The sequence below is a fragment of the Equus asinus genome, chromosome 6 (assembly GCF_041296235.1).
Source record: "Equus asinus isolate D_3611 breed Donkey chromosome 6, EquAss-T2T_v2, whole genome shotgun sequence".
In the NCBI taxonomy this organism is placed as follows: Eukaryota; Metazoa; Chordata; class Mammalia; order Perissodactyla; family Equidae; genus Equus; species Equus asinus.
Genome location: NC_091795.1, coordinates 90401225 through 90424939, shown reverse-complemented (window position 1 = coordinate 90424939; position 23715 = coordinate 90401225). Strand labels below are relative to the sequence as shown.

Below are 23715 nucleotides of genomic sequence, written 5' to 3'. Positions count from 1 at the left end.
ATGACAGTAGCAATGAGTACATCTAGCACACAAGTCTTGGTTTCTAAATACCATTCTTTATTAAAAGAATCAAGGCTCCTTAAAGTCAATGACTGAATACAGAGCTGGGCAGGGAAAGTGCAACAGAAGTCTCGAACATCTTGTTGTTCAAACAATGATGGGCACATGTCAAAAGGATACAGGAGAAAACTTGAAGGGAACTCCCAATGGCCAAATCTGGGCTAATTTAAGCAAAAAATAAAGATGGTAGTAATGGATTACAATCATAGAACAAAATGAGAATCCCGACCTTGTAGTGATGTAAATAAATAAATGAATAAATGCATATAAAACAAGGGAACAAATGACAGAAAAAAAATCATCTGGCAAACAACACAGTGGTAACTATCTCAGGCAACAATCATCAATGCATGCTAAAATGAGCAGGTGAAAGTATGATGAGAAACAGAATGTTTGCACAATCTCTAAGTTCCTGCCCACAGATATTTATTAATTACAAAGGGGAAAATGACAATTCGAGGGAGAAGAAATATGGTTGACACCACCTCAATGAAGTGATCAAAGTTTACACTACTAGTAACAGCACAAATCAACAACACATATCTCCTGATACAATGCACTGAGAAGGACACATAACATCACTTCTGTGGTATTCTTACCAAAAATGCAAAACTTGAATATATGAACAAAAATCAAAGTCAAATTCAGTGACATTTTACAAAATAATTGGCCAGTGCTTTTTAAAAAATGTCAAGGTCATGAAAGGAAAAAAAAAGAATGAGGGAACTGTTCTAGATTAAAGGACACTAAAGAGACAAGACAACTTAAGTGCACATGTGATCTGGATTAGATGTGGACCAGAAAAAAGACACTAGTGGGACAAGTGACAAAATCTGAATCATCTGTAAATTAGATAATGGTATTGTATCAATGTTAGTTGTTGTTATCTGAGATGTTACTATCTGATGAATCTGCATGAGAGTACATAGAATTCTTTGTATAATTTATGCAATTTTTCTGGTAAATCTGAAATTATTTCAAAATTAAAAAAAAATAAGAGAAGTTATGCCCAGCTACCTCATATTCCCACCAATCTCCTAAGTTCAAACACTTGTATTTTTCCTGCCATCTTCCGTGCCCCTTTTTCTTCAATTTTTCTCTCTAATCCACGAAAGGAAGGAAGAGACAACACTGTTACACAAAACATTAGGAGCGTGACGGCTGAGGCTATCATGCCTCTAAGCACACGGCACTTGGATATGATTATCCCACTGCAAACAAAGCCGGTCTGGGCGTGCACTGACAGCAGGAGGAGGGTGCCCCGGGATGGAGGGAAAGCAGTCGCCATCCAGTGACATTTACTCCACTCAAGTGCACTTGCTAGGAAGTGGCTGCAGTGAACTAAGAAACACAGAAAGCTATGAAGAAAGTCTGCCTGTGTGAAGGGGACAGAGCCTCCCTAAAAAAGTGTTGTTCAGCATTAAAACGTATGACTGACAGCTCTGAACTTAGTGTCTTTCTCCACAAAACTGGCTTGTCCTCCTGTATCTCCTCGCAAGTTAAGGAGCACCGCTTCCGCCCTAGTAACTTAAGCAAAAATCAGAGGGGCACCAAACTCGTTTCCGTTCCCCACTTCCAAAGCAGTCACCAAGTCCACTGGTATCAACTCCTTCAGCTCACTTTTCTACCTTCTTTTATCTTCACAGATGCTATCAAGTTCAGGGCCAAGTTCAGGCAACTTGACCATTGCTTTTGTCCCCTAACTGGTACCCCTCTAGTCCACTGTTCATGCAAAGGTCACAAGGCTTCTCCTAAAACACAGATGTGATCACATCACTTCTTGGCATCTCTCTTCCGTGTGCGTTAGCAAGAGCAAGGTTAAACCCAACAGTAAACTGGGGGCTCTTCACAGTCTGGCCTGCTTCTTTCCACTTCCATCTCTCGCCTTCACACCATACACCCAGCTGTGCTGAACTCAGTTCAAGAATCACCTCCTCAGAGCAGTCTTTCCTCACTGCCTCCAGAAGAACGACTACATGCCCTCCCTCAATCCTTATGCACTGTGCAGACTTCTACCACAGTGCCTAGGCATTTAGGGCATTTACTTTCTTGTTTACATATCTATGTTCTCCACCAGACTGGAGTCTACACATGAACAGGGTCCATTCACCTGGACTGGAGTGAGAGCTTTACATGTATCATCCTATTTAGCCCTCACAACATCTATATATTATTTCTATCTATAGATGAGGAAACCGAGGTTTTGAGAGGTTTAGTAACTTTTCCAAGGTTGCAGAGCTAGTGAGTGGTGAAACTGGGATGTGAATGCAGGTCTGTGTGGCGAGGAGCCCAAATACTTCACTACTAATTGCTTTGTCTCTTTTTCTATCCCCAGAGTGTAGCATGGTGAATGGTTCATAATCTACGCTTGAAGAATCTTCAATGAATATTTCACTGAATGTTCTGTTTGAACAAAAGTTATTACGCATGGCGTTTTTCAGAATATTTTCATTGAGCAGCAGTTAACATATACAATGCTATGTATTGAGACAGTGAAAAATGCTAAGAGATGAAGCAATGCTTTCTGTTCTCTGAATCAAACCCTGATTTCTCAAGTCTACTCACGTTCAATCCATGTAAAGTCAGAGCAGAAAGAGGAAAAGACCAGCAGATGGGAAGAAGTGAGGTACAGAGCGAAGAACACAGGCTTTGGAATCAGACAGAACTGGGTTTGAACTCCAGTTCTATGATTCACAAGTTGTGTAACCTTAAATAGGCCATGTGACCTCATCTAAAATACAGAGTAATGTGCACTCAATATGCATTCCACAGTCTCCTGTTCTCCCAATGATGCCAGAGATGAGAGGGCAAATCTTTAAAAGAAACAACCCATTATTCATGAAGAGAGACCTCAAGGTCTCCAAATATTTGCAGAACCAGTAATATGGATGCTCTCTCAACATTAATCATCTCAGAAAAAAGGCACATTGCACTCTGTTCTGACATTTCAGATCTCTTGTTCCTCTCTGGACAAAGATGCTTATGACTTGTTTGCTTCCACATGAGAAGCAACTGGCTGGTCCAAAAAATTACTGTCAGCAAAGTATGGCAATTTAGTAGAAAACAATATCCAATCATAAGCACCCAGCCACTCTGTAAGGCAGCCTTTCCATTATTCCAAGCAAATCGTTGTGTTTGCATGTAAGAGGGAAGCAGCGTGGTCTAATTCTTCATCATTCATGGCAAGAACATCAGACTGAAAGTCAGGAGTCCTGGCCCTGCATTTTAAAGCTGACCTTGGACAGTTTTTAAAGATTTAATAATCACCTATTCAAGAAATGTTTACTGAGTGTCTGTAAGACCCCTGTTCTCATGGAATTTATATTCTAGCGGAAGAAGAAGGACATCATATAATAGACAGACAGATAGATAGAAGGACAGGTAAGAAGAAATTAGCAGATAGTGGGAAGTGATGAGAAGAGAATGAAAATGGTGATAAAATAGATTGTGACTAGGTGGCTAAGTTAGATGCAGTCATTTTGGAAATAGTGACATTTAAGCTAAAATCTAAGGAAGTAACTTCCTCTTTCTAGACATCCATATCCCTTTCTATAAAATGTGACTACTGAACTGGGATGCTTTTGAAAGTCTCCTCTAGTTCTAGGAATCTGTGATTTCATGGCTATTAGGGATATATTATAAGTATGTGTGCAAATATATTTTCAACATCAAATATTATCCTATATTTGATTAAGCAAATCACTTATGGCAGTGAGTCTTAGCTTTGAAGACATTTAAGGTAACAGCAAATTCTTTGTAAGAATCTAAATATAGCTTTGCATACTGAACTTTTTCTGCTGTTCTTTATCTGAGCTCTGTCTGACAAAGAAGTGCATATTTGAGGCTGGCCCCATGGCCGAGTGGTTACGTTCGCACACTCCATTTCAGTGGCCCAGGGTTTCGCTGGTTCAGATCCTGGGAGAGGACATGGCACGGCACATCAGGCCACGCTGAGGCGGCGTCCCACCTGCCACAACTAGGACCCACAACTGAAATATACAACTATGTACTGTGGGGATCTGGGGAGAAAAAGAAGAAAAAACAAAAAAGACTGGCAACGGTTGTTAGCTCAGGTGCCAATCTTTAAAAAGAAGAAGTGCATATTTTGTTAATGTTTTGGAAAATGAAGCCAAAGTGCCCTCTGATCAGAAGGGTTAATAAGTCCTTGATGTTTCAAAACAGGCAAAATATGTGAATTTGTAATGAGATTAGAAGTTGTCTTAAACTAATTCTTCCTGGTGATCACTTACAACCACAAATCTAGACAGATTGAAATTTTAAAAAGCAAACCTCTAAGCCACACATTCTTTTTTTTACATAAAAACAGATAAAAACCCTGAGGTCATGGGGTATGGAATTTTTTAAGAAAACATCAGTATTTTGACCCATATTTTTCATGCACCAGTTAACTAGAAAATTGCAAAATCTGAAAAACTCAGATAAATTGTACCAAGGGAATTAACACAATACACTCCTCCCCTCCCCCTCAACTCTCTTCTCTGTCCTCTCCCTCCCTCCACTCCCCCTTGCATGCTGGGGCACATTTCTGGCATGGAAAAGAAGGCCTCTCAAGCTGTTGAAAAATGAGGGCCTCTGAATTTTTAATTCTGTTAACTAATCATTAGAAAACTAGAAATTGCTGTCTCTCTGAGAAGCAGTGAGGTAGCAGGCTCCACAGACTCTGTGTTTAATTTTGCAAGAGCTGGCTGGTTTCCCAGCAACACATTGATTTGTGGGGCCACTACTTTGGGCACCTCGAGGATAATTAAATATTAAGTCCCTCTTTGATGTATGCAAAGTCTGCCTAAGAGGATTACCAGCCACAGCAATGGTAGCAGTCCCACATTTTCTGGTAATTGAACATTGCAATATCATTATCTATTCTTATCTTTACTCTATAAGAATCCATCTCTATCCTTAATATTACCTTTGAGAATGGAGAAGAGGGTAGGGAGAAAGGAAAATGAGAGCCCGTGTAGTCAACATTTTGGGGTCTTCTAGGTGTCTGGGATATGGAAGAAGAAGACAGTTGAATGTGTGTGGAAGAAATGACAGATGAGGTAAGCAAACCATCCCTGTCTCCTCTAGTTCAAGGTTCCATTGTACATGCCAAGTAGCCAAGGCTCACAGTTTAAGAATCTTCTCCAAGATTATGAAACAAGAGTGGAGGGAGGATGAAGACGCCTGCATATGATTTGTCCACTGGCATCCTGATCCTTCTACCGCTCTAGTGAAAGGTAACACAGCTTTTTAAAAATAATAATGGAGATGACCTCAAATTTATACTATGGGCAGAGTTCTGTAACATTCCAGAACTTATTGCTGTTTCCATTCTGAAGCCACAATTTGTCTGCATTCATTTTCCATGTAGCAAGCAGTTATTCACAATTATAACCCAGAGTTCCCCACCACATTCGCTTGCCGTTCAAAATAAACTTGAATCGGCACTGCTAGGCTGACACAGATTGCTTAATTTTTAAAGAAGGAGGAAGAGATACCCACTGATTTAATTTTCTTTGTTTCTCTTCTTTTCTTGAGGAAGATTAGCCCTGAGCTAACATCTGCTGCCAATCCTCCTCGTTTTGCTGAGGAAGACTGGCCCTGAGCTAACATCTGTGCCCACCTTCATCTACTTTATATGTGGGACGCCTGCCACAGCATGGCTTGACAAGTGGTATGTAGGTCTGCACCCGAGATCTGAACTGGTAAACCCCAGGCCATGGAGGTGGAATGTGCAAATTTAACCACTGTGCCACCAGGCCAGCCCCTCACTGATTTAATTTCTTTTTTGAGAAGACTATAAATGAATAGCATAATTAAGCCACTATGGTAGTTTTCTTCGTTCCACTTCCAAATACTTTAAGAAACTCAGATCATTAACTTCCAAGAACAGGGAAACTGTTTTTATACAAGGGGAAATGGAAAGGGGGAGAAAATAAAGAGTGAGGGGGACATGAGGCAACTTTTACTAGAGTTAAGAGACATCTGGGAGAGATGTTTCCTGGAGAGCCTGAAACAGCCTGCAGCACCAGAGGAGACAGTGGGGAAATGAGGAGCGACACGGGGACCCCGGAAACAGCAGACAACAGTTTGCACTCAGTGAAATAAAGTCAAGTTGGCTTAGAAAAGTGCATGGAAAAGGAATCGGAACAAAGGCTAAGCCACCTTAAATCCTAGTTTTGGAAAAAGTGAAGCTACAAAGAAATTAAAATCTCAGGAATATCCGGAAATCACTGAAATCACATAAAAGCTGCAACTTGTTTTTTGAGTAATTGTAACACTGAGAAAAACTCAAAAGAAGAAACAGTGGTTATACTTATTATACCCGAAGCATTTAGGCCCAAATATCAAAGTGTACATTCTAATGTTTCAACATGACAGATAAGATGGATGTTTTCCCCTTTTCCCGTTTTCCACGTTGTTTCACAATATTTTCGGTATATAGATCTGACATAACATGAAGTGAGGCTCCAACCAGAGAAACCAGCCTCAACATCCTGCCAGGCTCCAGCCATCAAGAAAGATGAAATTGAGCAAGGTTGAGAACTTGGAAAATGGAACTTCTGTCAGTAAAGTACATAATAGTAGGAGCATTCATTCGCTTCAGGACGAATCAGAATCTAAAGGTCCATGTGGCAAAAACGACATGACCTAACTTAGAGCTGACCTCAGGGATGCTACGTGAACCTTCATGTTGGCTGCAAACAAGCACACTTCTAACATCTACCTTGCCAGGTACCTGGAATATATTTTATAGCCTAGTGCATTTGTGTTCATAGACTGCTCTTTTAAAAGGCTGTTAGTGGTCTCTTGACGCAATTCAAGGCAAAATGTTGAAACTAAGTAGGTTGGAAAGGTCATAGTGCCTCAGAGAGAGTATTATTCAGATATTAGCAACTTTTAATACAATTCATTTCAGCAGTTTGGCAATATTAGAGAATCTTCATAAGTCTTTTTTGAATCTCAAATTCTCTAACTCTGAAGAATAGATAATAATATTTACCTATTTATCTCATAGAAGGAAATAAGAATATGTAAGATAATTATGAAAATGCTCTGAGATGAGTCTCAAGATATTAACATTTGATTCATTTTTTAAAAATGGAATTCATTGTTATTTAAATGTAGTAATAAGGATATAAATATAAATTATAAAATAAAACTTTAAAATCAGAAGGTAAATCAAGTTGGAGTCAGACTTCCAGGAAACTCTTTTTTGCAAATTAGATTATGTGGGAAGTCTTATTTTCTAACTTTTATTTTCTATGCTCTATTCTGCATGCTAAAGCACCTGATGGAGGTTACAGACTTTTAGATACTATGTGTTTAGGACGCATCAGTTTAGAATTTGAGCCAAACTTCGACAGCCAGCTTATTCCTTTGACTTAGGAATTAGCATTCCAACTTATTCAATCAACAAGCAGTTAAGCTCTGAGTATATGCACAACATACTTACAGGGATTCAAAAGACGATAAGCACATCCCCCAGGGCTTCCAAGTTTTCATGGTAGTGGGGAGACAAAAGTTTTAATAATAATAATAAAAAAATAATTAAAGCTCAAATGTGTGGAATTCTAGGTTCAATTAGGTTTGAAATGATCAGGAAAGGTTCCAGAGAAGATGGACTGGAGAAGGATGGTAGGGAGAAACTACACTCTTGTGTGTCTGCTACATTATGTCTATCTGGGTACAGAAGAGAGGGTATCTGAGCGCCTGGGCAGAGCATGAAAGAAATGAATTAGCTCAACTGCACGCTGCATTTCCATTTAGATCTGTATTTCTCCAGGGAAGGGTGAGCCACCATAATTAAATGATGCTGTGAAAAATCCTGACTATATCCTATGAAGAGAAAAATGATACACACATTAGGTGAGCGGGATATCATCTACTAGGCATATGCATATTCAAACATACGGAAAAATAAAAACAAACTCTGTCGTAACCACTAGATAGCTGGACTGATGAACATATCGGAACGTTTGCATTAGCAAGCTGATTATTCACCTGAAAGTAGTTTAAAGTAATCCAGAAATGACCTCTAATCATTGTTAATAGGGAAAATATTCAGTAACAAGTCAGATGTTCCCTTACCTGTCTCTGGGGCCAAGCGGCTTTGAGAATGGCTTCTGTTCTAAAGAACACGAGGAGCTTGCCGTCCTCCTCATTCAGGTGAAAAGACTGTTCCAAGATCTGCAGCACGTGAATGCGGGGCCTCACGGGCAGGGAGTCATCAGCACAGAAAGGCCGCAGCCACTCCAGCAGGTCCTCAGAGGAAACCAGCTCTTCCCTGCAGGCCAGAATCAAGGGTTAGCGAAAAACGCCTAAGTCCTTTCTTCTTCCAGGAACCGGATGTGGTGATTGACCTATATACACTTGTTTGTTGAGTGACTTTATTTTTTTCCTATTGAGAGGAAAAATTTAGGTTTTAAATGGCTTATAGTAAACCATATCAGGTATATAAAACTATGTAAAAGGAATGTAATTTTAAAACAGTATCATATTAAAATGAGTTACATAAAGCAGATAAAAAGTAATCATTAATTAACATATCCTTAGCTACTCTATTTCTTACACAAGTTTAATAAGTAGCATGGCTTATTTTTATTAATGATGCTAATAATGCCAGACATCATTCTAGTAATTTTATATAAACTATCACTAGTTGATAATAACTATGCAAAGTAGATATTATAAATTCCACTTTATTTAAAAATTATCTTCCATCTTTATTGAGATATAATTGCCATATATTATTAGTTTGAGTGTACAACATAATGATTTGATAGATGTATGTACTGTGAAATGATTACAAGTTTAGTTAACACCCACCACCTTGAGACAGTTACAAAATTTTTTTTTCTTAAGATGAGAACTGTTAAGACCTACTTTCTAGTAACTTTCAGATACGCAATATAGTATTGTTAACCATAGTCACCGTGCTCTGCATGTAAATCCCATTTTACAGATGAGGAAATAGGCTTCATGGAAGTGATATGATATGCCCCCAACATCTATAATACTGCAATATGGCCCCAAAGCCCATGTTCCTTCTACCGCTTTTCTCTGTGATAGATTTTCAACACGCAGTTAAGAGTACCAAATTTTATACTACTCCAAAGATAAAATAGGAATGCTCGGTTATTAAAGAAAGGTGAAGTCTAAAAGGAGTCAGGGAAGGGGACATTTTGTACAACTTTCTGTCCAGTATTAGAATCTCTTCTCTTGTAACTGCAAATGGACTATCTCAGGAAAACAACTTATTTGATGATGATGGCAATGAATTATCATCAATGACTGTTGAGGGGTTCCTCAGAGAGCAGCCTCGCTCCCACAAGGCCCTGGAGATCCATGCTAAAGTACTGAGTTACACAGGTTTTGTTGTAACCAGATCCTTAAGAGGCTTCCAGAAATAAATCATCTAGACCAAATTCCATTGTTTAATAAGACCACAAGAAATTTTTTTAAACTCCTGAGAAGAAAAGAATTCTACAATGTCACCAAGTAGATCTCTTAGTATGCATTCCACAATATAGTTGCCAACACAATTTTATGGCAATTTAAATTAAAAAACAGAATACACTATTTGTATTTAGGAAAAAAGAAATTACAAAACATTGTGGACAACTGGCTTAAGCATTTCCTAAATTTATGAAGTCATTTGTTAGTTTTACCTATGAGTGTCCTTCTTAAGGAGTATTAGAAATGGTAAATTGGAGTACAAAAAGGTAGAATGCCACAAATATTTCCTGGATATATACTATGTGCAAAGTAAACAGACTGTATCATGTGGCGGAAAGAGCATTTTTTTGGGAATCTGATGGACCTGTGATTCCTGGCCTCATCCTTTCCTAACAACTCTGGACAAAAATCATGAATGTCATGGAGAAAAGGGAACCCTCACACACACTGATGGCGGGAATACAAACTCGTGCAGCCACTATGGTAACCAGTATGGAGATTTCTCAAAACAGTACAAAGGGAAATACCACATGATCCAGCTATCCCACCACTGGGTATTTACCCAAAGAACTTGAAATCAACAATACAAAGAGATTCATGGCCCCCTACGTTCACTGCAGCACTATTCATAAGACCCAGGATGTGGAAGCAACCCAAGTGCCTACTGACTGATGAATGGATAAAGAAGATGTGGTATGTGTGGTGTATACACACATACACACACACACACACACACAAATGGAATACTATTCAGTCACAAAAAACACAAAACTGTCCCACTTGCAACAACATGGATGGACCTTGAGGGTTATCACGTTAAGTGAAATAAGCCAGACAGAGACAGACAAATACCATATGATTTCACTCATATGTGAAAGATAAACACAGGGACAAAGAGAACAGATTAGTGTGCACTGGAAGGGAAGGGGGTGGGGGTGTGGGCAAAAGGAGTAAAGAGGTGCATATATATGGTGATGGGAAAAAAAATCATGAATGTCATCATTCCCATTTTATAGTTAAGTAGACAAAGGTCCTGAAAGTGTGTCTCTTGGAGTCCGTGAAACCAAGATAATGTATATAAAGCACAGGGCATAGTATGTGACACAGAGCAAGCACTCAATAAATAGTAACCATCAACATCATAATCATCATCATTATTATTATCACCATCATCAGAGCACTAGTTTGTACTTGATGATACAGAGATGAAAAATTATATGGTCTCTGCTTCAGAGAACTAATAACACAATGGAACAGAAACTCTTTAAAAGTGACTATTCTCCAAATTGCCAATATAATATAAATTTGAACAATTGTTTTGGAGGAAGAATGAGTTGAATCAGGGAAGGCTTCAAAGAGGACAAGGCATCTGAACAGGATCATAAAGGATAAATGGGATGTATATAAATTAAAGGTGGGGAAAATATAATCCAGACAAAGAGAACAGTAAGAAAAAAGGCGAAAGATTTCACAGCACATTGCATGTCCACAGAGAGACTAAAGCAAGGATGTGTGGCTGGTAAGTTAGAGGGGAGAGCTAAGGTAGGACAGGTCTCCTCACCTGGACGCCAAGTGCCTGCACACAAGGCTGAAAAGGTAGTGCAGTTTCATGCTTTGAAACAGGACCTACAGTTGTCAGACCCAGATTCAGCTCCCAGACAGTGTTACATTGACCAAGAAGTCACATAACTGTTCTGAGCCTCATTTTCCTTATTTGTAAATTTGAGATGGATAACAACCCCTTACTCACGGGGTTGTTGAGAATTAAACAAACACAAAAAAATAAAATAATACATTTAAGGTACATAATACACTATCTGGCACACAGCTAAGTACTTCAGTTAGTGGCAACCATTAATATTGAGGACATTTGGTCTTGTTTGTATGGAATGGGAATGACGGAGGATTTCTGAGCAGTGAAACATGATAATCATGTGAGTGATTAAAGAAATGTGCAGGCTGGGGCCGGCTCAGGCCTGCAGCAGTCAAATCAAATATAAGTCAGGAGGAAAAGAATTTAAAACACATTTTTGGCCTTGAGTCTAAGCCAATTTCACATAATATGAAGCTGATTTTTTGACCCTGTCACCCAAGTGCCATGTCGTGGGAGAGTAGGATGAGCTAAAACATGATGACCCCTGGAAGTTATAACAATAACCCAAGACCTCAATATGGTGAACAGGAATGAAAACAATATTAATAATAACAACTTATGAAAGCTTACTATGTGCCGTGAACTATATCACTTCAAAACTATCTTTCTTATGTATTCTGTTACCAATTCCAATTTGTAGATGAGGAGACAATCATAGAGAGGTTTAATAACTTGTCCAAGTTCATAGCACTACTGGAGCCAATATCTGAACTTGGACTATCTCACTGCCTTGTCAATTACTACACAATGCTACTGAACCAAATGGGGGCATATTCCAGAACACTGCGGCAGTAGATCAAAATCATTCAGATACTGATGTGCTATAGAAAGATTATTATTACAATGCTGCCCAAGTCATTAAATGGAGTTAGATTCCTTTTACATTAGAACTTACTGTGCGGTTGATAAAATTTGATATTTTGGAGGGATCTGCTCTAACTCTTGGTTGATAGTCCAAATACATAATAAAATTATGAGAACTCATTCCTAAAACAGAAACACTGTGTTCTAGAAGCACCATGTTCTAGGTGAGCTTCACTCTATTTCCATGTGAATATTGGTGCTCGGTGAGCCTACAGAGAAAGGAAAGGTAGCTCTTAGGAAACTCTGCCGAGGACGCTGACTAGACACTGGCTCCTGAAGTTCTTAGCTGCAAAATAGTTTACATTCTGATCTCAGCTTGAGTTTTTAAAATTCAAAGTCACTCTCAGGATTCAGCAAATAGACATATATACACAGAGACAGAGAGAGGAAAACAGAGAGACTACAAGAATTCTGATAAAAAGTTAACAATTGGTAAATCAAGGGGAAGAGTGCATAGGTCTTATTTTTTCTATCCTTGCAACTTTTCTGTGTTTTAAAATTTTTCAAAATAAATAGGTGGGTGAAAAATAACCAATTGTGGCTTTCATAACGTAAAAAACCAGAATGGGAAGATGGAAAGTGATTCCATTTTTACAGTATTTTATGAAGGCAAGGAGAAGACTTAGTAAGCTTAGGAATAAAAAGAGAACATTATTTCAAAACATATTTACTTATTATAAAAGTTACACAAATGATTTTTAAAAGTTATACCATAGATAAAAAGGGAAAAATCTCTCAATAGTGTCACGGTAAATACATAGATATTTGCTTCCACCTTTTGCCTATAACAAGGACTTTCTGTGGAGGAGGTCATTATACCGCACAGGGTAATTTAGTACAATACTTATAGTAGTAACTACTAAAGGAAAATCGCACACATTCACATAATCGGTTTTGGCCCAAAAGATAAGGAGTCATCTGAAATATACAAGTAGCTCTATTAACAGAAAGAATAACAGCATGACAATGACAACAAAAATATGTTCATTAGAAGATTAATTTGAGAATGTGATCTTCTATTATGTAATGGAGCATGAGAGGACATTCACAAAATATAAAAGAATGGAAGAGAAATGTCAACCAAATAAAGGCAATTATTGAATTAAAGAAAAAAGAGAGCTTGAGAATAATATTAGGTAATCCTTGGTAAGAGTTTTGAGCTTCCGCCTGCAACATATATACATAGATAACCATACATACATACATACATACATACATATATAGATAACATACACAGATAATCCAACCTTAAATTTAAATGGTTTAAGGTATACTAAAAGAGACAGTAAATATGAAAAGTAATCTATAAATCATGGTGCACTACATGAAATAAAATTATTGTTCTTGAGAATGGGGGAAGGAAAGGCTTTTTCAAATAAGAAAAACACAAACCTTTGCAATTTCTTATAAATACAAATGTCACAGAAAATTTGAACGCCTGAAGGGAACATAAGGTCAATTTGTCCAATCTTCTATACAGAAGTTATAAACTGGCAGAGAAATTTTTGTGTTGGCTTGCACGTATATGCCAATGTTTCAAAATTTAAAAAATTTTACACACAACCAGAATTTCCCAGTTCCCCTTTAAAAGTTGGAAGATAAGGACACAGTTGCGGCTGCCTCCTTTTGACAAGGCCTGCGCAGGCTCTCGAGTTCCCTTCAGCCTCCACTGCTTCCTACCTTCCTAACCCCAGTCCACTTTGCTCATTTCCATTACCTGCCTGGCCTCAGCAGGAAATGAGTTCGCAAGCTCTCCTCTGTAAGATGCTAGGCTAGATTAAGGAAAGGAGAGGGAGAAGAGGAAGGGAGGGGCAAGCAAGTAAATGTAAGTGAGCTAACAGTGAGAGACACAAATGCTCAGAGTCTACCCAGACCCCTTAACTCAGTTAATGAACTGATCCACACACCGTGCACACTTTCCTTGCTACAAATGGAGCTGGAAGGGCAGATATTTCCCAAAATAATGTCTTCTACTTATCAGCTCCCACGAAATAACTGGGACAACTGGCAAGGAGTAAGACAGAACTGCAAACAAATAAATGCATAATGTGTTAATGGCATTGCAGTAGTATAACAAGTGTGATTTTTTTCAAATAATTATCATAATCAAGTTATATTTTTAAAAATTTCTAGAAAGGCAATAATTTTGGTGTGCAAACAATTCCTATTTCAAATCTTAGCTTTTGATACAGACTAGTAAGCACTTTGTGACTGCTCTCAAATATATGCCAATCCAGAATATCTTCGTGAGGTCCCTTTCTCAGTAAAAGCATGGACACATCTTACTGTAACAAGACAGACATGGCGGCTGTGAAGTCATAAACACAGTCTGACGTGGTCCCAAGAAACCCTGCAGAGGTAGAGTGGAACTGCCATCCTGGTTGGTGACCACAACTTCCAGCAGGGTTCAGTGTTACAGAACATAATGCTCATACACCGTGTGTGCTTAGAGAACATCTGATGATTTACTTTGCCTCACAGAGCATGAAGAGTAAGAAGAAATCAGATTCAATTTGCTCTAGTGGGTTTCTTTCTTTTTTTCTTTCTTTGTCTTTTCTGTGCTTTAAAAGTAATGTGAAATCCTAAAGTAATACCAGAGTTCAATGAAGTCTGAATGATCTGACACTGTTCGATATACTTGAAGCTTTAAGACAGCTGAAGCTGCTACTGTGATTAAGTAGCTCTTTAAATAAACAAACAAAAACTCCTTAAATACTCAATAGTTTTGAAGGAAACCTTTTTTCCTTTTTGAAGAGTGCACAGAATAATTCCTCATTAACTTTCTGTTTTCTGAGTGGATTTAATTCTGTACATCCTCTTGAGAATCACTAATATACTGATTCATGCTTGTGGGTCATTCCTGTTAGGAAAATTTTTTAAAGGTGTGTGAAGACAGGGAGTAGAAAAGGAAGTAAGGCCAAGGCAGAGAGAAGCAGCTGGAAGAGGTAGGAAAGCTGCTGGTAGTAAGGCCTTAACACCTTTCTACTCAAAGGTCAGTCCACGGACTAGCTGGCACTTGGGAGCTGGTTAGAAAGGCAGAATTGTAGGCCCTACCCAGATCTACTCAAGTAAAATCTATATTTTAATAAGATCCCAGGCAAGTCCTATGCACAGTGATGTTCTGGAAGCACAACCTTACTGTCCATTGCTGGCTCTGTAACATCAGAAGGCAATGAAATACGGTAGAGAAATTCACAGCACATCCTTACGTCGGGGAGGTAAGCTTCATCTGAGCTTCATTTCCTAATCTGTAATAGTATCTGTATGACAGGGTTGTCTGGAGGATTGAGCTGCTGAACAGCCCTTTCCAAGGTCTTGGCATAGAGGAACAGGTGTTCATAAGTTTTTTGTTTCTTAAATGTGTGATGGTATTTTCTTAATTTCAGGTTTAATGAATATATTATTTTAGAACATTATTATTTTAGCTATTGAATTAAAAAATATTTTTCTTAAGCAAACTAACGAACTAATTCTTACACAAACTAGAAATATAGATTATATTCTCAAAACATGATATTATAGGCATACTTAAATAATGGGAGACAGCATACACATGCATAAAATAAACTTAATATGCATGAGTCTCTGAATGATTAATTACCTTAATCTCATCTTTAATTGTAGACATTATAACAGGTTTTTGACACTCTTTCAAATCCCTAGAATACTTAACCCTGATGTCTGGAGGCAAGAATGTGATCAAACTGAAAAGGAAGGCTGTCCATGCAGGCGGCTGGAGGCGCCACTGGTGGCCTTTCTAGATGGTGCTGTTTTATGTGACTTACACTCTGCACAGGTAAAAGAAGAGAGAAAAGGGCCTTTACGGGCGAGGCAGGAGCCGCAGTTAAAAGGCAAGTGATATCCATACCAATAAAAAAAGGCAAGGAGGACATGCTGATAATGGCATAAACTGTCTAAAACGTAAACACAAAACCAAACACTTGGTGGTAGCCATTAATACACACATCCAAATTCTTACTTTTCTATGCAATGTCCCTGCCAGGAATATTATGGGATGGTGTATGCCTAACCTAAGAGAGCACGTGAGAGTGTGTGTGTGTGTGTTTGAAAGATAGCTGACAATGTGTACGAAGAGAGGTGGCTGACGATCTAAACGCATCCACCGAGGGCAGTGGATGTTCAAGTCACAGAGCTGGGACTGAGGGAGGCTTGTTATGTCACCAAGAGGGAGGGGGAGGGGCACAGAGGCCTCACATGGCCCCCTAGAGGGTAGGCAATCTTGTCAGGCCAAGTAATGAGTGAGTGACCTGAGAGGGTTACTTTAAAAGGGCCTGAATCCCCACGTCACTCCATGGGAACTATCTGGAAAACAGTCTCCCCCGTGTGACTCTGCCAGGCACACTGTTGAAAAGGGGAATTGAAGCCAAGGGTAACAGATTTAACCCTGTGGATTCAAAAAACACTTGCCGGAAATAAACGTTATGACTTTGTCTTTCTTCCTTTTGTTCTTTTTTTCACTGAAGTTTCTCTCTCTCTTTTTTTTGTTAAGAAGCTTTTGTTATTCTGTGTCTCTGGAATAAGAAGTAGGATCTTATTCTGGTTCTCCATTCCCTAATGTCTTCCCTTTGGAAACCGAAGCTTAAAAAAACAGTCTGCATTCAAGAGACCCAAGTTGCATTCTTCTGTATATTTGGCTGGAACTTCACTAAGAAAAACACTGCCTTCTAATCTCCTTGAGATGTCTCCAGTGGGACAAGACTGAGGGACCCTACTGCAAGGGGATTAACGCAGTGCTTGTTAAGATCCCTTTCATCACATGGGGCCAGGGGCCAGGTCAGCATCACCTGAAAGCAGCGGCCCTGCCGACAGCAGCTCACCAGGGAGCCGCTGCCTGAGAACTGACAGCTGTGATTAGAACAGCAGCAGTTAGACGTATCCTCTAGAAAGTGGCTGAGTGTTTCCCATGCAGCATCTCTCTGCCTGCTCTGCTATCTGATGCATCTGCAGCTGCTCAGGCAGTTACCTCAGCCTGGAATACCCTTATCCACCTCCTCCTTCTAACAGACTCTTACTTCATAGGCCAGAGCCAAGGTCACCCCTTGTGTATTCTGCCCTGACTTCCCTAGGCAGAATAAACCACTCCCTCCACCTTGCTTTCTGCATAGAACTTACTATTCCATAGTATAGTAAGTAGGGCTATGGGCAAGCTGGTCTCTCCTGCAAGACTCTGAGCTCCTTGGGGTTGGAGGTTATTTCTTACGAATATCTAACTCCTCATGACTTAGGACAGAGCATGGCCCACAGTAAATGAGCAGAAAATAAATAAATTTCTCTTTAGAATAAGAGGCCTAAATTAGCCACTGCTGTAGCTGCCTTACTACTTAAAGACCACAGGAGAGGGGTTTAGAGAACTGTGCAAGGCAAAAGGCAGAGCAAGCAGAGGGTCTTGTTTGCAATGCTTTTCCCCATTCACCTCTATGGCGTATCCTTTATTCTTTCACTCAGACCGTGGGCACACAGCAATGTGTGGAAATAAACTATAAAGGCATCTGGGAGATGAACTACGATTTAGAGCCAGAGTGGAATCCTGGGTCTATTTCCAGGTCTATGACTCTGGGAAAAGTCAGTTTCCCTCTCTGAGGCTTTCTATCCTCATCTGAAAACGGCAACAACATATACAGCCATCAAAAATAATAATCATTAGGGGCTGGCCTGGTGGTGTAGTGGTTAAGTTCACGTGCTCCACTTTGGCAGAGGGTTCACAGGTTCGGATCCCAGGCACAGACCTACACACCACTCATCAAGCCCTGCTGTGGCAGCATCCCACATACAAAATAGAGGAAGACTGGCACAGATGCTTTAGCTCAGCAACCATCTTCCTCAAGCAAAAAGAGGAAGATCGGCAACAGATGTTAGCTCAGGGCCAATATTCCTCACCTAATAATAATAAAAATAATAATAATCATTAAATCTACAAAGATAAATAGAAAGAGTTATAATAGCAAGTAAGTAAAAGAAAATAAAAGTGTTCATAGATTTTGATTAAAACTATACAAAAATGTACGTGTACTGAACAATAACTAGAAGGTAATATGCAAATAAAAACAATTATATTACTGAATGGAAGTATGCGGAATTTTCTCAAACACATCTTTATTATTATTATATAATATTTTCTACTAAAAAGAGAAAATTGGGGTGAGGCCTTACAGGCTGACCTGGCTATTAGACATATGAAGATCTTTGTAAATTCTGGGAAGTACACAACTGTTAATTTGCTCTTGCTATTATTCCTATTGCTACCATTGCACCGCAATGAGAAAAGTCTTTCAAAAACTGGCATCAGAAACGTGCCTTTATAGACTTAATGAAGCCCGTACACTCTCAGCACTCAGAAAAGACAGAAGACATATGAAGCTGTGTAAAAAACAGCATAATATATACACTCTAGGATTTTCCAAGCGAATCAGCACAGTTACCCTCTTGGGGATGTGAATCCCTTCTCCCCCAAGAAGCTCGAAGCAGTTCCCCTCCCCGGCCCCCCTAGGAAGGGGCTAAGACAAGAGCATGCTCTGCAAGGCACACAGGGCTCAGGGAGAGGTGAATGCCCTGCTAGAGCTGACAGGCAAGCATACAGCTGGGGAATCCAAGTCCACGTGCACAGCCACTCTTCAGTTATACAGAAAATCCTAGGCTCTTTCTTCAGAAACGCCTAGAAATGTTGCTTAGCCTTGGGAGCTTCATAAATATGGATATTAAAAGTAATTCCAAGACTCTGAGGAAAGCCATTAATGAGATACACAGAGTTGTTCCCGTCTTACCCTTTGTCCACACTCGCACGGACGGCTGCAACAACACCTTCGAGGACCTGGAGTGGGTCCCCTGGCCCACCGAGGTCAGCACTGCCTCCACTACGAAGGGAAAGAGAGAAGAGCCGATTCAGAAGAGGGTTACTCAAGCCTCAGAAATAAGCTTGGCATTTACGCTCAGATGAACCTAGTTGGACCCCGACATAGCATACGGCCAGCTCACAGCCATCGGGGGCTACGTAGTCAACAAATGTACTGTGCCCGCTACTATAGGCTGAGGATACGGAAATGAAACATTTTCTGTCCTTAAGGAGCTCACACTCTAATATATCCTTCTTTTCTTATCAATAGAATAACAAAACCTATTCGCATGCTGTCATTCAAAAAACATTCAATGAACATCAAATACATGAGTTATTTTAGACATTAAATATGAAATAATCATCTAAATTCTCCAGTTGACCTTTTCTTCAAGATACTAATTTTTACATGGTACTTTCCAGGTATCAGGCACCGTTAAGCGCTTTACAAACATTCTGTCATTTAATAATCCCAACAGCCCATGAGACAGGTACTAGGACTATGCTCATTTTACAAATGTGATGTCTAGAACTCCAGCGAATTTTGAAAATGCAACAAAGGAAAAAGAAGTTTTAGGTAAGTTTTCTGAATAATGTAAGCAATATGATTGAAATCAACTGCTGGATTCAGTACTTTCATGCCTTTGTTATTTTATGCCCACTAAATTTTCCTAACTTCCTAAAGTAAACGTTATGAACATTGTCAACAGAAATTTCTTTTCCTTTGAAAAAGAGGTAGCTGAACTTCTGATGTTCCCTCTCCTTCCACTGCTGAGATTGAGTTCACATTTATTCAATGTCTTCTGCGTGCTAAGTATACTATTTATTAGACCAGAACCAAATCTTTAGCATTAGAACTTGGGGCAGGGAAGGAGAGAGAAGTGTAATTTCTGTCAGAATTTTATAAATGTAAAAATATCATGTCATATTTTATTTCAATTATTAATGAAAATGTGCAATGTTTCGGAAATCAACTAAATTCATCAATGCACTAATTTTTCAAAATGTTTATTCTTGTGAGCTTCATCTAAATCTTGATTTAAGAAACAATAAAAAGATAACTATGAATCAAAAGGTACAAAATGTGGCAAACAAGTATCTGTCATTATCTGAAAGAGGAAAGTCATTCGTATAACCACCACCAACAAAACATAATGTTAATAATAGAACAAAGCTTTATTAATTTGGCATTTGTTATTTCTTAGAAACGTTATGATACTTTACTTCTCTATATATATATAAAATTACCAGATACCTCAGAGCATTAAGGTGAAAGCTGTATGAGGTTGGGTAGCTAAATTGATAAAGGCTCATTTGATTTCGGTTCAGCTGCTGAAAACTGACATGCATTTAATCAAAAAGTTCCTCAAGAGCAATACAGAATTACAAAGAATGCTTAAAAGGAGAATAAATTAAACACAACTAAATCTTTTAGCCTAATTGTATTATTCACAGAAAGCACTTGATGCTTTATTATTTTCTTAGCTTAACTTCCCCCCCTTTCTAATCCTCTTGGATGCACTCCTACAAAGACCAGCAGATCGACATAAAGCTGGAATTTCTCAATTGCCAGTTTTATGCCATTAATTGCAGGTAAATAATGTCCTAAGACACTTAACAGATGTCTAACTCCTTCAGTATATGATTAACCTTGCCTTCTGTACTTCAAAAGGATCTTCTGAGAACCATTTTCCCACTGCTACACAGAAGGGGAATTAGAAAAGGCAAGAGCTGAAAAAATCCACATTGAAGTCACATGACAGTCTGACACTTAGCTGCTTCACATGCCATTTTGGCCTTTCCCTTATTTCAAGAATAATGTAGGGGGAGGAGGTGTCTAACCAGAAGTTAGCTAGTTTCTTGACATATTACACACAATACCAATGATCAAACATTTTCTTGGTTCTCTGTTCTCAAGACACAAGAATTTGGGAAATCTAATAAAAATCTCCTTCTCCACTTCTGTAAAGTACTTCATAGTTTATAAAATGCTTCTACATGCATGATGATATTTTATCTTCATAACAACCATAAAACAAGCACTAGTATTGGCAAAATATCACCTCAGGTTTTCCTCAATGACTATTTTATAGCTTACCTCAATGCAGAAATTATTTTCATTATTGCACTCTGTACTATATCCTTGGGTGAAATGTCAAGAGGGCCCACAGCCACCTCTAGCAGCTGCTGAATCATTCTTAGAGGCTGACCATCTAAACACATGGCCACAGCTTGATCATGAAGTTTCCCTTTTTCTGATCGGGACAGATCATAGAGGTTACTGTATTTCTGCAGCGTCTCCTGCAAAAACATGGTATTCAACACCTAAATATCCAAGAGAAATTAAATGTCTACATGGACATAGCGAAGCATATTTAAACGCTTCTCAAAGCAAATACATTCCAACCACAAACCAGACTGAAGAACATGTAGTGTTCATTAAGAGCTTGGGCTCCAGGGTCACCAAGCTTGAGTGCAAATGCTTGTTTTACCATTTATTACTCAGTGGGCCTTTGTGATCTCAAATATCAGTATCTGTAAAGTGAGGATGAGGACAACAGGTTCTTGTGAATAGAGGGTATTGTGAACATTAAATGAGATAATAAAAAAGTGAGTCCTTACAAAGTAATGCTCATTAAGGGCAAGTTTCTCTATTATTATCCTTGTGCTACAACCACATAACAGTTATAACTGACTGAACATATAGTATGTAAACCCAGGTATTGTACGTATGTTATTTAATTTAATGCTTAGAACAATTCCGCAAGGAGTTATAATTAGCTCCATTTTATCAAAAAGAAAATTGAAGACCAAAGATGTCACGTGGAAATATATGCCCAAAGTCACACACCCTGTCATTAAGGGAGCTAGGATTAGAATACAAGTCTCCTTTCCCCATCCACCATGTCACACTGCCTGTCCCTCTTCAATAATATCTGTAAAAACTAATGCGACAACAAATAATTCAAGAAATAGGACACAAACTATTTTTTTTCATTATACCAAATACGGTCACTTAACATTAATAACACTTTCCAAGTTCTTTATCATTTCGCAAGTAATCCTGAATATACTGTCTGGTCTTTCAAAAGAACCATGTGAAAATCTAAACATTGACCAGAGATTTGATGATATCAAAAAATTACTATTAGTTTTTTCAATTGTGGTAATGTTGTATTGATTATGTTTAAAGGGACCTTTCAGAAATAAATATGGAAGCATTTATAGATAAATTGAAAAGATGACTGGGATTTCCTTTAAAACAATCCACTGGAGCGGGGTGAGGGCAGGTAGGGTATGCATGAAATAGGATTGCTCACGTTTCGATAATTGTTGAATCTGAGAGTTGGGCACATGAGAGGTCGTTTACTGTTCTCCCCATTGTGAAACTTTCTATTAAAAAAGAAATGTGCGTGAGTTCGGTAGGGTAATTACTAGCGTCCCTACCGAGACAGGGGGGAACAGAGGCTCCACAAGATGAAGGCCTCTAATTCAGACTGCACCAACCGTCTTGAGTATATCAGATGTTCTTTCACTGGGGATATTACTAAAGAGGTTACAATCAAGGCTCAAACTTAAAAGGGACAAATGTACAAGGATGAAGGTTATTTCCAGAGTTTGCTATGAAAGGTGCCGTAATAAAATCAAATAACATCCAATTTAGGAACCATAAGTGTCCATTACAGGCCATCCACAGTCTGACTGAACAGCATTCGCAAGTAGCCATTTGGTGTTTTTAAATCACAGCCTAGTTGAAACAAATGGCTGTTTTTGTTACCAACTCTTTCTGCTCTCTACTCATTGAAAGACAGACCATGTTCCCAGGAGAGTGATGACAATTCTCCAGATTTACATATAATATATCTGATTAAAAAAATAAATAAGAAGTATTTTAAAATTTTTATACGAATAAGTATAAATCCCTTTTACTTGAAGATTCAGAGTTTACCCTTGTTCTTGTAATTATGGACTATCAGACTGTAAATGTCAGCAGGATAAAATCCAGACTGGTAAAGCCAATTTGTTCCCTGCAAAGGCTTCTATATTGCTCATGCCATTATTTAATGTTATTCATTAGACAGGCTAATAGGCATTGAAAAATACAAAATGAAATAAAACTGCTTTCAAACTTGAATTCTTCCCATTATCTTTTCCATGAGGGGTGTGCATTTATGTGTCTCATACAAATTTTGGAGACTTCCATTTGTTTCATTATCTGAACTCCTCTCCGCTGAGTGATCTTTCTATTCAGGCATATTTTTTTACAAGTAAGAACATAATTCAATAAACATGTAAGGTCTAAGAAAAATAAAAGAGGAGGTTAGCAGCCACTCACAGGATCATTTACCATAGCATTAAAGGGGCAAATGGAATATGATTTATATATCTAAACATTGTCTCCACCTATATGAAAACAATTTACTTATTGATTTGTCGACTGTTCAGTTATGGAAAGGAACATCTAAAAATCCCACGACTGTGTTGTGTGTGACAATATAGAACAAAAGTGCCGAAGCTACCGTGGGTTTCTCCACACAGCCTTACGCACTGGTCCTCAGACCCCCTCAGGGCAGGGGCTCCCGTCTCTCACAGAGCGCTTTTAGAGACACCATGAAGGTCTCAACTAGAAATCAACTAGGAACAATTCTACTAGGCAAAACATTCACATCGATAATAAAGTATATTGGAAACATGCAACATAAAAACAAGATGAGAACATACAAAACATAATGTGCCAAAGTAGGCATGGGTGGCTATTTCTGAATTTTCCTAAAAATTAGGGGAAAAAAATCTTCCTTATTCAGTTGGAGAGCAAAACACCTACCAG

At 38.7% G+C, this 23715-nt stretch overlaps 1 protein-coding gene across 3 annotated transcripts in view; it reads right to left on the bottom strand.

Annotated features, from left to right (window-relative positions):
* The window catches only part of NBAS (NBAS subunit of NRZ tethering complex), a 335592-nt gene that overhangs the window by 30354 nt on the left and 281523 nt on the right, over positions 1-23715 (bottom strand). For all 3 annotated transcript variants that reach the window (XM_014848079.3, XM_070512577.1, XM_070512578.1), the window contains 3 exons: positions 20986-21188; positions 18820-18909; positions 8152-8347 (listed from right to left, as the gene is read on the bottom strand). In XM_014848079.3, the coding sequence (XP_014703565.2) occupies positions 8152-8347; positions 18820-18909; positions 20986-21188 (489 nt within the window). The remainder of the gene's footprint in view (positions 1-8151; positions 8348-18819; positions 18910-20985; positions 21189-23715) is intronic.